Genomic DNA, 14,234 nt, shown 5'->3' on the forward strand with positions numbered 1-14,234 from the left:
GTTTGTGCATCTGTGCCACCTAAAATACAAGGAAGGTTTTGTGGTCGTAAAGATGGAACCACGCAAAATGTGTTAGTTGCCATTAGTTTTGACTTAAAGTTCACCTATGTATTTGTTGGATGGGAAGGCAGTGCACATAATTCGTGTGTGTTAAATGATGCATTTGCTAGGCCAGGGGGGTTTTCAATTCTCGAAGGTATTATAGGATTACTTCACCTTTTTGGTTTATTAGTTTAATAAATATTGAGCGTTTTCCTAAGCATAGTAGTGATTTGGTTTTATTTTTTAATATATGTAGGTAAATATTATCTTGGTGAGGCTGGGTATGGTAATAAAAATGGAATTTTGTCACCTTATCTGAGTGTGCAATATCACTTGAAAGAGTTTAGTGATCGTCCTCCTGAGAATGAGCAAGAATTGTTCAACCTCTGACACTCTTCGTTGAGAACTACCATTGAGCGAGGGTTTGGAGTGTTGAAGAAATGTTTTCGAGTGTTGGATGCAGAACCATTTTGGTCTTTTGAAACTCAAGTGAAAGTAGTGTTAGCATGTTGTGTGATTCACAATCACATTATGGGGGTTGAACCAAATGACCATATTATGGCGGCTGCAATGAACCAAGTAGAGTCTAGTGACCCCCAACAAGAAACACAATCACGTCGGGACTCCATTGAATACAATAGAGTGTGGAATGCTAAGAGATATCAGATATGCCAAGTTATGCGGTCTGATTATACCAGGAGTGGAGAGTAGTACTTTATTTAGATTTCAATGATTGTAATACGTGTTGTAATTTTTTTTTTTTTTTGTAAGGACAATGTATTTACTATAGAATTCTGGTGGTGTAAGGAAAAAGTATTTTCAACATTACATTGTTATTTCTAGTGTTAGCATTTTTGTTCTGTTGTGCACATCTATAAGCGTGGTTGTATGTGTATTTGATTTGTTGTTCATATTCTGAGTGTAATTACTAAATGCTACTCTCACTATACAATTTTCATATGTAGTAATGTTGAAGGGAAAAGAGAAAGTGGGCGGCACTAAGCAGTTCAGGTGGTTGCCCCTCATGCACAAGACTCTGCTTAGGCTACCTGCTGAGGAGGCTGCGAAGGGCAACAAGCCTTCTAACACTTTCAAGACTGACTCCTTTGCTTTTGTAGCGAAGGAGATATCTACTCTATTTGGGTTCGAGTGCCACCCCTCTTATATAGAGAATTGGCTGCGACTTTGAGGATCATGTGGACCACTATTCAAACTATTAGGAAGAAGAGTGATTTCGGGTGGGACAATAACTTAAAAATGATTACATGCGATGCGAAGACATATCAAGAAGAAGTCATGGTATGGCTTCCAACTATATTTTCTTAATATAAATGATAATATATGTTTTTGGCTTTTATAATCTATGAATTGAGAATAAGACAAGGCTGCTTAAGTACCCTCTTTATATGAAATTTAGAGTGTCATTGTTTTTAGGATTCCATTGCTTTTACAAATTTTCAAATATAACTTTCATGTGCAGATCTATTGTAAAATTTGGTCTTAGCATTTGTACATTGTATTTTCTATTGTACTTATCTTCAAAATCATGAGTTATGTCTTATGTTCCCTAACAGATTTTTTTGTTTATCATTGACCTAAATCATCTAATGGCATCTATATTTAATTGAATATTGAATTTATGAGTGAAGTGATTATTGCATTGTTATTATACGTTCATTTCTCCCTTACAAGCGCATTGTAAGCATGCGAAGTATCTGAACAAAAAGATTGAGATGTATGATGAATTGTAGTGGGGAAGGATACAACCACAGGTAGCTTTTCTAAGTCGTATGTGGATATTGAGAATGAGCCAGACAATAGGGATAGTACTGAGTTTGTGGCAGACAATAGGAAGGAAGGTGTGGTGGACAAAGGGAAGAATGAGGTAGAGTCATCCACCACTGGGTCGGGAATTTCCAAGTCCCATAAAAGAGGGTGTGCACCTCCCTCTGATGATAGTGTGCTAACTGATCTGTCTGATCAGCTGAAGGAAATTATTGTGGTTTTGAAAGAAATCAATCGGGGGCCCGTTGATTGCACAACTGTTTACTTTGAGGTCATGGCTATGGTGGCGGATGGGTATAGTAAAGACATGCTTGCAACTGCCTTTGACAATCTCTGTGAAAATAAGAAGGCAGCACGAGGATTTCTAGCTAAGAATGCTAAGCTGAGAAAGCTGTGGATGGAGAGTTTTTTGTTCACACACCTCTGACTTGTCTATTTCATGTTGACTGTGACAGTAGCTTTAGGGATTAATTTTTGTTGTAGTACTAGTATTCACCTACCATTGTATTATATATGTAGTCTTTTGTATTATTGGGACGATACAATTGTCCAAATTATATATTTGTACTGTTCAGATACCACGTGTAGGTATCATTTTTGTACACCATGGAGGTGTAATGCCAATGGTGAAAGATTGATGTGGTTGTTTTGATATAAATATTATGGGTATATTCGGATGATTATTTTTGATGTTGAAGTGGATGATTATTTTTGTACTGTTATAGGTTTGTGTAGGTAATGCAGGTGCTGAATTTGTAAGGCATTTCATATTTTCCGTAAAATGATGCACAAACCAAACATAGGAATTGATTTTCCATAAAACGAATTCTATTTTCCGTAAAATGTTTGAACGAACCAAACATAGGAATTGATTTTCCGTAAAACGAATTCCGAGGCAGCCAAACAGCCTGAATACATTTTCCTTTACGGGAAAACAATTTCCTTTGAAATGATTTTACGCTCGGAAAAGCATTTCTGTTGAACCAAACGTAGCCTTAATGTGGTGGTTAGGTGCAGAACATTTAATGCGGTGGTAGCAACTTTCTTCCCAGATATTTTTTCTTTCATTGTTGGTTATCTTCCTTGAAGCTTATCCATAAAAGGAAGGATTACCTCTTGTACAACATTCCAAGGAAGGCTGGGCTCCAACCTTCCACAACGCTTTCCCGAGGAAGCTTGGCTCCTCGAGAACTACTACCAGCTTATTGTTATACTTTCTCATCCTTGGCTCATTGATCCCTAAACTTAATAAACCCTATGACCATCCTTGGGTTCCTAAGTATCCTCGGGTATGGCCCACGACCCAATACTCCTGCTTAGATCACTCGTCCCCACACTTCCTTTCCTCCTACGTCACAAAAACAAACCAAATTATATATACACGCTAAGGGAGTGTTTGGTATATATACTTAAAAACATGTGTGGAAACACGTGTGGGTGAAAAAGTGTGTGAAAATATATATAATGTTGTTTAAAAACTGAAAATTGTTGTTTGAAATGGTATACCAAACACCCCCTAAAGATTTTTTTTTTTTTTAATTTTTTTTCCGAAAAGTGCGGCTTCTTTAAAAATAGTGATTTTTAAACATGTGTTTTGAAAACACAATTTTAAAGATAAAAAATAAGTGTTTGCTAATAATGTGAAATTCTTTCAACTAACTATTTGGATTATGTTGGTCTAAAACAATAGTAATCTCAATAACACATTCACATTCCCGTATTTCTAACCTCTAAACCACAAATAAAATAATTGAAAAGTTAAAATATGAACCACAGATTAAAAGAAGTAAAAAATATGAGAGAGAGAGAGAGAGAGAGAGAGAGATGGTGTGCCCAATTCAATTTGTGGTGATTGAGCCTGCAGAGCTTGAAGATGATGCAATTGAACATTTGCCTAACATGTCATCTTCTTTGCATTTTTGATAGCCGGTGCTACATTTTGAGTACACCAAGTTTAGAATCCTCTACCCAACCCAACGTATGTCAACTACCATTGGAGTTTTTGTGTTAAACTTCAAACTTCTTAATTTATGCCAAATGTTTTCTTTAACTTAGGTTTTTTATATTTATAAAAACAATATATCACTTGATTAGTGTCCAAAATTAAATTTAGAAAAAAAAGAAAAAAGAAAAAAAAGAAGAAGAAGCTTTTTGTTAGAAAGCGGGTTTCCAATAAAATAAGAAAAGATTGAGGCAAGTTCCATAATATAGCAAAAGTGAAAGGACTAAATACAAAACCTCACTTTGCCATATACTACTTGCACTGGCTTGCACTTGCAATTTCCTGTCCCGCCCATTTTTTCTCTGCCAAAGATTTTGACTCTGTAGTGTACAACCCAAGTTTCTCTGTAAGTAAAATGCAATCTCAAACTCACTCACTGTATACTCTATTCATATATATATATGTATATGTATATTCTACGCTTTTCATTCTCTTCCTTTTATCCTTTACAATTTGTTTTCTCTTTAGGGTTTCATAGATATACATATACATTCGGCTCTCCAGGGTTTTTATTTACTTTATTTGCATTTTTGATTGACATATGATACTTAGGATCCGTTTGGTGGCCTAGAGTATAAATGAATAGAATGTGTAATTGAGACTTTTTGATGTTCTGTTGATTTGGTTCTATTTAAAAGAAGAAGATCCGAGTCCATGTTAATTTTTGTATACGAAATTGCAAAACATATATTTGCATTGTTAATATAGAAAAATAAACTTCTTCATTAAAAGTCTCAGACTGCCAGTATTTTTTAGCTTGGCAATTGTGGTAATGTAAAATTCTTTGATATTAATTGGGCATTTTGGGTGAAAATTATTCCTACTCGGGTTTCCTGCATTAATGTTTCATTTACTTGCTTGAGGAAAATGTACGTAGGAGTGTAAATAGTCTGATACATACATTGAGATCATTCTGTAATGTGTTTATTGATAGATATACATATTAATCAGTTTGCATTGGTTGATTTTTCACAGAAAACACTTAAATGGGTAGCGAAGATTTAAATGGGCATGAGACAGGTGATATGCCTGAAAGCTCTCATCCTCCACAGAAACAAGGACTTGACAATAATTTTGATTTAAAAGGAGGTGAAGAAAAAAAGTGGCCTGGGTGGCCTGGAGAGAATGTGTTCAGGATGTTAGTTCCTGTGCAAAAGGTTGGTGGTATTATTGGTCGCAAGGGAGAATTCATTAAGAAAATCACTGAGGAGACAAAGGCTCGGGTTAAAATTCTTGATGGTCCTCCTGGGACATCAGAAAGAGCAGTAAGTTGCTTTTCTATAGTGTCGTTTTTATTGGGGTTTGTATTTATGTTCTGGGCATATTGAGGTAGTTTTCCTGTCTACCTCAGTGGTTGTTAAACTTAAATTATCAATCAATTTATGTTCTTACTAGATGCTTGACTATCTGATGGTTGTACTGAATATTTATCCTGGTTTTTATATGTGAATGAGTTATGGTTTTTGTCAAAAGTACTCTTGTTCTCATGTTTCTTATGGTATGAATTTGTGCAGTTCTCGACTTACATAAGCCTTAATCCTAATTAAATTGGGGTTGGCTATGGTTTCTCATTCTAATTGGGATTAGTCACATCACACATCTTCTTTTTTGTCATTTATCTTATCTAAAATTGTGCTTGCTCTCGCCTCCTTGTTCAACATATCTTTCTTTACTACTTCTGCCCATGTTGTTTCTTTTTACTCCATCAACTTGAATAAATCACTCTTTTTCAGTATGTATCAATCAGTTTGCATTGCGTACAATTGAACCATCATAAGGAACTCTTCCGTTTTATTTTTAGACCTCCTTCAATAAGAGTTACTCCTACCTTTGAAAGGATAACTTCATTCTCTTATCTTTCCTGTTGTTATTCCTCATACCATCTTAATATTTTCGTTTGGGCTATGCTCATTTTATGATCATGTTGCTTATTTATTTATTTTTTTTTCGATAAGCATGTTGCTTTAACAGTCTAAACGTTTTGTACCACCATAGCTAGTCTTATAGCAATCCTTTTCTGGTCAACTTATTAGATTTGTACAATAATGTACCATCAAATTCTTATTGTCTTGATTTTGCTTGTTTTCTTGCAATCAATTGCTGTAAGGCATTTTCTATAATCTACTTCTAGATTTTTTTCCCTGTTGTTGGAATTGCATAAAGGTAGATGCATGGAGCTTATTTTTTTTGGAAATATCACTGCTATTAAATGTTAACTTGTCATACCCTTCAATTCTTGTTTCTCTGTATATTTCTATTGTTTTTGTTTCTGTTATTCCTCCGAATGTAGAACTGTATGAACTAGCAGGAATCCATTATTGCTTAGGGAATTGCCTACAATCAAGGTCAAAAAATGGACTAACTATCTTGCTAGCCTAAATTCCAGCAAATAATTAACAACAGATATACAGCTTTGGTTATAATAAAATATGTTCACTCCAGTATTTAAAAAAGCTGCTAAGAAAGTGATAAATTGGGACCGTTGGGTTACTAAATAGTTGTTAACAATAAAAGACAATAAGATGAAGATGAAGTAAGTTGGAAGGTGAAATTAAATTAACAGAGGCTAAGTATGGAACCAAAGTAAAAGTGTCTTTTGTCACAATAACCAAAATGAATGTGTGCAGGTTCTTTGCAAATTTAAGGCAACAAATCAATTACCAAAGTGGCTTCAAACTAGAAGAACCAAAGATCAAGGTTGCAGGGATCTGTTCTGAGCATTACAAGTGCTGAAAAGTTCCTTTTGACTTAACAATCTGGAATATGTTGTGCGGAGTTTGGTATCGAGAAGCATTCTCTGTATCTGGTAACTACAGAACTTGGTCGACTGGTGTCTTGCCGGACATTGTTAAACTTTGTACTAGGAAAATCTTAAATTGTCATCAGTATGATGCAGTATTACTAACAAGCTTCTCAATTTTTTCACACTTTAATAAGCACAAAGTACATTGAAGCATGGAAGTATAGGTTGTTAAAACCTTTACTAAAGTATAGAAATATGAAACATCTCTTGAATAATTCTGCTACTGGAGTGTCATAAAAAATAATTAATTCCTGAATAGACTAAAGACTGTCACTTGAAAATTATAAGTTTAACCAAAATATAACATGTATAGAAGAATGTGTACAGAGATGTGTGACTTAATCTTAAAATGCTTTTACTCAAATCTCGTATTCTTATCATATTTTAATATGTATACATCAATCAATGGTGTTTGGGGCTTGTTCTCTTACCACCACTTCAAAAACCTTGAAATTGATAATGAAGTTGGTTTCTTGCTAGGAAAAGAAACCATTGGGTTGGGAGACACCATTGGCATGGTTTTTAGTAATTGTTATGTTTTAGTTAAAATCATTTTTATTGTCCCCAATGGACTACCTTAAAATTGTATTCTTAGGACCCTTGGATGTGTGCCTTCTTAGTAACAGTTTCAAATTTTTAGGACTATGAAAATTTGTTCATAGAAATATTGAAAGATGTTTTTTAAGATTGATATGAATTGTATGGATGAATAGATGAATCATGAATGGAATTGAACACTTCTTTCCAAATGCTATAATACCGATGATTAATTGTGTTATTGTAAGAAGCTAATTGTGTGTTTGAAAGGATTAGAAGGTCCACTAAAGGTGGAATAATTTTTGGGACTTTTTCTTATCTGTCATGCATGAATTGATTTTGGATTCTGCCACTGGATAGTTTTATGAAATGAATCATGGTCTGATGATGTTGCTAATTTCACTGTTTGTTTCTCTGGCCTTTTTCTAAGGTGATGGTTTCTGCTAAGGAAGAGCTAAATCTTCCTCTTTCTCCTGCCATGGATGCTTTATTGAGAGTTCATAAACAAATCATCGATGTAGACACCAACTCTGCTCACGCTACATCTGGTGCAGTGGGCACAATTATCACAAGGGTTCTAGTGGCAGATACTCAGGCAGGAAGTCTGATTGGGAAGCAGGGTTCAACTATAAAGTCCATTCAAGATGCTTCAAATTGTACTATTCGGGTTCTCAGTGCAGGTTCTTGAAAAATATTATTTTCCATATAAAAATGTTAGATTATTATTTTTTTCCTCTTTGAAGATTTTGAAATATTATTTCTTTTTCCTCACACTCCCCCCCCCCCCCCCCCTCCCAAGGTTTTACTTTCATTTTATACATCTTGTCACTTCTATTCAAGCACTGTGACCCTTTGTGTTGACTTTGAGTAATGTTTTCCACATGCTCTTTTGCCATATTCTCTTATGCCTATCACATACCAGATAACATAGTCAATTTTTTTTTTTTTGGTGAGTTGAGCCTTGCATTTGTTTCCTTAGTTTTCTGCATGGCCTAACATATAAAGAACTATTTTTTTTTTTTTTTTTTAAATTATTACATTGTTTACTGTTTTCAAATGTGAAATCTTCACAGAAAGGCTGCTTTAATATTCTGAATATTGTAGTAATTTACTGCAGAACACCTACCAAAGTTTGTGTTGAAAGATGATAGTATTGTTGAGGTACATGGGGAACCTGCTGGTGTGCACAAAGCAGTTGAACTGATTTTAAATCATCTCCGAAAATTCCTGGTTGACCGCAGTATTATCGGAGTATTTGAAATGCAAGTAAGTTCGTTCGTTTGTATTATTTGGGATTGGTAATCATCGTGATTTCTATTTTCCATGCACTGTTGTTTATATACTGGTTGACTGGCTCACTTGCTGTGGTTCGCCATTCCAGGTAAGGGTAATATCGGTTTGGATTAGTTTGGCTTAGATGACACAAATACTAAAAGGGTGTAGTTCCCTACTTCCCTGGGGATCTAGAATGTTAGATGCTCAAAACATCTACCCTATTTTCTTAAATTTGAAAGACATACAACGTAGGGAAAAGTGAAGCCTTAGTTGAATTTCCTGTTTGAAATGTTTTTGAATTATCTTTTTATATATAAGCATGTAATGCTTTACTGAAAATGGTTCGGGGCCAAAATGAACTTTATGGATCTATATGAATAAACCGGGAGTATCTCTTTGCTGTAGGGATGCATGAGCTCGCTAAAGTGATTCAAGAGGAAATCTTTTGGTGTTTTCTTTTCACATATGATATAGTTTTAGTGGATGAAACTAGAAGTGGAGTCAATGCCAAGTTAGAAATTAGGGGGGTTATTAAAACTTAAATGTTTTTTATTAAGTAGTACTAAAATTGAGTACATGGAATGTAGGTTTAGTAAAAGTAAAAAATTAAAATAATATAAAGGGGCAGTAAGACTCGATGTCAAGAGATACAAAAGAGAGAGAGCTTTCGATTTCTTTGATCAATAATTCATAAAGATTGAGAGATCAAAAATGATGCGAATCATAGGAGAAGAGCAGGATGGATGAAGTGGAAAAACGCATCCAGAATATTGTGTGATCCTAGAATACCTATTAAGTTACAGGGGAAAATTTACGAGATTGCTATAAGACTAGCTATGCTCTATGGTAACAAACATGGGTTGTTAATAAGTAACATATTCAGAAAATGAGTGTAGTTGAAATGAGAGTGTTAAGATGGATAAGTGGAAATACACGGAAAGTTAGGATTTGAAATGAGAAAATTTGCTCAAAGATAGGGGTAATCCCTATTGTTGAAAAGACTAAGGAAAGTCACTTAAGATAGTTTGGTCATGTGCAAAGAAGAGCAATTAATTCACTGGTAAAAAAAAGTGAGTTGATTCAAATTGAGGGAACGAAACAAGGAAGACCAAATATCACATTAGTAGTAGTTAAAAAGGACATGTAAATTAAGAAAGTAAGAAAGACTATGACTTTATATGGATTAGAATGGATGAAAAGAATACATGTGATCAACCTTGCAATCTTGTTGAGGATCATAGCTGACCCCAAGCAATTTGGGACTAAGGCCTTGTTGTTGTGTATGAATAAACCAGGAGTATTTGAACTTTTTTGAGTTTAAATGAACTTTAAATGTTTTTTTTGACCCAGTTAAATACATATTGAGTCTAGGATAGTTCAAATTTGTCAATTGTTTGTTTAGATGAGGTGGTTTATTATTTGTCGTATTCATATTGGATAAAATATAACTTGTATAGTTGTTTTTATTGGTTAGATGCAGATGCCAAAATTTCAAGCAAACCAGAACATTCCCCCACACCAGTCCTGGGGCCCTCCTCAAGGTTTTCCAATTAATGCTGGTGCCGGACCTGATTTTGCACCTAATCCTCAATATGTGCAGCCTCCACATCAATATGACAATTATTCGCCTGCTCCACCTCTGGATAATCAGCATTGGCAGGGTCCTATGTATGGAAGGGATGCTTCTATGGGGATTCATTTATCCAGTGTCCAGCCACAACAGCTAGTGACCACCAAGGTGCTTTCTTCTTGCTTTGATCTTGACTGTGTTTAGTAAGATATGAGGGTAACTCTCTAATATGAGGGTAACTCTCTAATGGGGTTGCAGTAAACTTATGGAAACTAAGATTTTCTTTCTGTAGGACTTTAATCAATTAAGTCCTGTGTTATACTTTATTAATTTCAAAGTATTTCTCTCTAATTAAAATCCACAAATGTTTCATAATAAGATCTGATGTTGAAGGTAGAGGGCTAGAATTGTTTGAAGCTTTATTCTTGTGTACTTTGTATGAGTGGATGACTGTGTTGTCCACCTTATCTTCTTCCTCTTTGTTCACTTTCATTGATAGTTGTACTATACCTTGACTGTTTTCTCTTAGTAGTTCTCTTGTATATTGAGTTTTCCTCAATAAAACTTTATTATTCATTAAAAAAAAAGGAATTGTTTAAAGCTTCATTGTGCCACTCTTTTTTTTTTTTTTTTTTTTGAGAAACTCATTGTGCCACTCTTGATATTAGGTTTAGTTGAAAAATAAAATCGTGGGTAGCATTTATAACTTCAAATGTTGGAAGAGTAAATATTTTTTCACATGCTTTTCTTCTATAAGAAAAGAGCCTTGTAACTTAACTAGTTGGCATTTGTTGCTGTTTTCAATGGAGACATTCTTGGTATAATAATAATAATAATAATAATAAAAAAGACTTAACAATTTTAACACTAAACAAATTTTGATTAAATTAGATTTGGTTTTTCTATTTGATCTTAATTTTTCCGAATCTTTCTGATTTAAAAGAAAAATGGAAACTGAAATTCCAGTTAAAAAAATAATGCTTTTCTTCTACAAACTGGACCTGGTGTCCTTTGAGGCTTCAACACTCTTGAATCAGGGACTGGGCCACTGATGTTGATGCTAGAGGGTTGTTTGAAGCTTCATTGTGCCAGAATATTATTCGTACTTTCCTTTCACTGAGGAAACTGCTGCTGTGAAATGAATATTTTATTATGAATTATGATGTCAGTTATTTCAGTCTGCTAAGTGGCAGTTGAATATAATGTTAAAATTGTTTAGGAAGGCGTTCCGCGTGAGGGTATTTTCCCAATAATATGAATCACAGTAAATTGTGCAAGTAGCAACTGCTCTTTTTTCATTTGCATATTATTGTCTTGAAAACCCAGAAAGAAAAAACAAAGAGAATGAGAGAATGTCAGACCTTGTTGAGGGCTAGGCTTATTCTGTTACAAAATTATTTCTGATATATGCTGTTTACATTTTTCTTTGTAGGTTACGCACCACATGCAAGTTCCTCTATTATATACAGATGCTGTAATTGGGATATCTGGTTCTAATATAAGCTACATACGTCGTGCCAGTGGGGCAACTATTGCAATACAGGAAACAAGGGGTATGCCTGAGGAGATGACTGTTGAAATAAATGGATCTGCTTCACAAGTACAAACAGCTCAACAGTTAATACAGGTATTCTACAATTCCTGTGATTTCCATGTGTGCAATATTTGCCTTTATTCTCTTGTTACCTCCAGTTTGATTTGCTTTTTTTTTTTTTGGGTTCCCTTGTTTTGCAATCTTATTTTTAGTTTGTATTTCTTATGTTTATATTGTACTTTTGAAATTAAACCTGTCATTGGATTTGATAATGGCATCAAAGCTGTAGTGTATTGTTTCTGTATTTCAGATCTGTGTTTGATTTGTTTCCCTGTAATTTGGACTTTTAATATGTAGGGTATGAATTGATGTAATTTTCTAAAAATTATGTAACAGTCATATGTTGAAACTCTGTTTGTTATAGTGATAGTGATAGTTCTGTTGTACTTTTTTTTTTCTTGAAAAAATAAGAATGTAAAAAAATTTAGGTTTAATTTCAGGGGTGGTTTCATTTTGTCGTTACATAACAGGCAGGCCGAAATTATTGGCATTGGTAACAAAATGCTTATGTGTCAATTACAGTAAACAAAAATTGTAAGTGGCATTAAGAAAGCCACTTCAGCACACCCTAGCCTTGGTTGGGTTGCAGTAGTGCAGCTTGGCTAACGGTCACAATAAGCACACCCTAGCCTTGTGTTCTAGCAAGCTTTTATCAATGGTGCGAGGCTTGGAAACTAGAGGCAGGACAACAGAGGAGCTGAGATTAGCCTACTGTTGTGAGTTGGCTTTCCCAAAACTTGAGATCTCCAGCAAACAGTTGGTCAGACCTAGTGCTTTGATGGATTTGATGATGCAAAAGCAAGGGGATGATGCAGGACAATAGGCACTTTTGTTGTGGGATCTTTAGGAATTCAGCACTAAATTAGGTTTCTTGGTGATGTCTTGATGGGTTCTTGAATAAGGGTTGATGTTCAAGGGTTTAAGTATGGAAAGATTAGATCTTGAATATGTTTGATGAGAAATAAAGAAAGATAAAGTGGTAATCACACCTAGGTTTTCCTAATTATTCGCACTTAGGTAGGAGAAGGCAGTTTTCTCAACCAAAAAAATAAGAAAGGGTAGGAGAATGCAATTATGCATTCAAAGCTTAAAATAAGCTGCTGAATTTTTTTAGTAAAATCTATCTTGCTATGAATTTTACTACAATAAAGCCTTTATATAGGCTATTGCTTTATCCTTTCCTAGAAGGATTAGGACTTCTAAATAAATTGTTCCAAGAAAGGCTAAGATTACTGATAACAAAGAAAAAGTAATAAACAACTTTTCTAAACCAAATAGGTAGCCGTTATTAGGGTTAATGGTTGAAATGGGTGGGTTCAACTTGAAAATTTCTCTTTTTTTCTTTTGGGTTATGACTGGAGGTTGCAATGTATGGTTGATTTTGGTTTGGGGTTTGGTGGTTGGGTGGCACAAAGAGGTTTTGGTTCATGGGTTGGCGTTGCTGGAATTGATACACACAAATTGAAGTTTGGTCTGATGGAAATAATAATAATAACAACAAATAAGCTGCTGATTTTTTGGGAGGTTTATTTTAGTCCCTTCTTTTTATTGCTAAAAAGTAAAAGAAAAGTGCATTTATTTGTGCTTTGTTCTTTAAAAAAAAAAGGTACTGGAGAAGTGCGCCTATGATGCACTTCATTAATCCAGCTTCGCTTCAATCAAGTGTAGCGCTTAGACCTTTGACCTTTTAGCTTTAAGCAAGCGTAGGCACACATTTTTAAAAAGTACCAGAAAAGCTTCATTAAACAAGCTTTTGCTTCAATCAAGTGCAGCACTTAAACCTTTAAGCTTTAAGCAAGGCTAAGCATGCATTTTAACAACCACACAACCATGTAATACTGAGGTAGAATTACTCAGTTATTTCTTTCTTTCTTTCTTTTTTTGCCTTCACCACTGCAGCGCCTTTTCTTTTTCTAATAACCTCTTCTTCCTCTTTGCATGAAGCAGAATTTCATGGCTGAAGCTGCAAGCTCTACACAGAACCCAGCTGGGGGATCCATCTGTCAGGGATATAATGCTTTTCCATCTTATGGTCCTTCCTATGCAACTTCAAAGCCCACCACTGCTGGACACACAGGCCATGCACCTGCCCCAGACTATGGTTTGGTGTATGGCAATGATTACGGTTATTGAGATGCTGATATAATTCTGTAGGTATTTTGCAAACATTGTTCTGTGCCGTATCAACTGGATAATACCAGATAATTTGATATGTTGATCTTCTGAATTTGGTGACATTTTATTGTTCATTCTTTTAAATATATTTTGTTAAAAGTGGCAATGTGCTTTTTAGCTTCGCTCTCTTTCCCTCATCCTTATTGCTACTTTGGTCTTTTTCTTACTGGTCTATTGCTGCTAGCACTGAATTTTATAGGCTGTTTAGGACAGTTCAACACATTCAACGGTGGAGTAATAATGCTTGTGTTTTTTCCTTTGTGGGTTTTTTTTATTTTTTTTTTTGTTGGGGGGTGGGGAGGGCGGTTGGAAGAATTCAAAATAACTTGGAATATTTATTCTTTCTGAGCTACTTGTATATGTGGGCATCAGGAAATTCGGCATTATTCTGGTTGATGATCTGGTATATTTCATATATTCTTAGTGTGAATCTGTGAATGACCCTTTGATC

General features: G+C 34.8%; 1 protein-coding gene across 1 annotated transcript; it reads left to right on the forward strand.

The window, feature by feature from the left end:
* Positions 1 to 4,072: 4,072 nt before the first annotated feature.
* Positions 4,073 to 13,741, forward strand: LOC115970854 (flowering locus K homology domain-like). The gene is made up of 7 exons (XM_031090471.1): positions 4,073 to 4,175; positions 4,805 to 5,094; positions 7,600 to 7,849; positions 8,287 to 8,435; positions 9,919 to 10,182; positions 11,447 to 11,641; positions 13,556 to 13,741. The coding sequence occupies exons 2-7, from the start codon at positions 4,816 to 4,818 to the stop codon at positions 13,739 to 13,741; spliced, it is 1,323 nt and encodes a 440-aa protein (XP_030946331.1). The 5' UTR covers positions 4,073 to 4,175; positions 4,805 to 4,815.
* Positions 13,742 to 14,234: the final 493 nt, after the last annotated feature.

This window comes from Quercus lobata, chromosome 12 (genome assembly GCF_001633185.2).
Source record: "Quercus lobata isolate SW786 chromosome 12, ValleyOak3.0 Primary Assembly, whole genome shotgun sequence".
In the NCBI taxonomy this organism is placed as follows: Eukaryota; Viridiplantae; Streptophyta; class Magnoliopsida; order Fagales; family Fagaceae; genus Quercus; species Quercus lobata.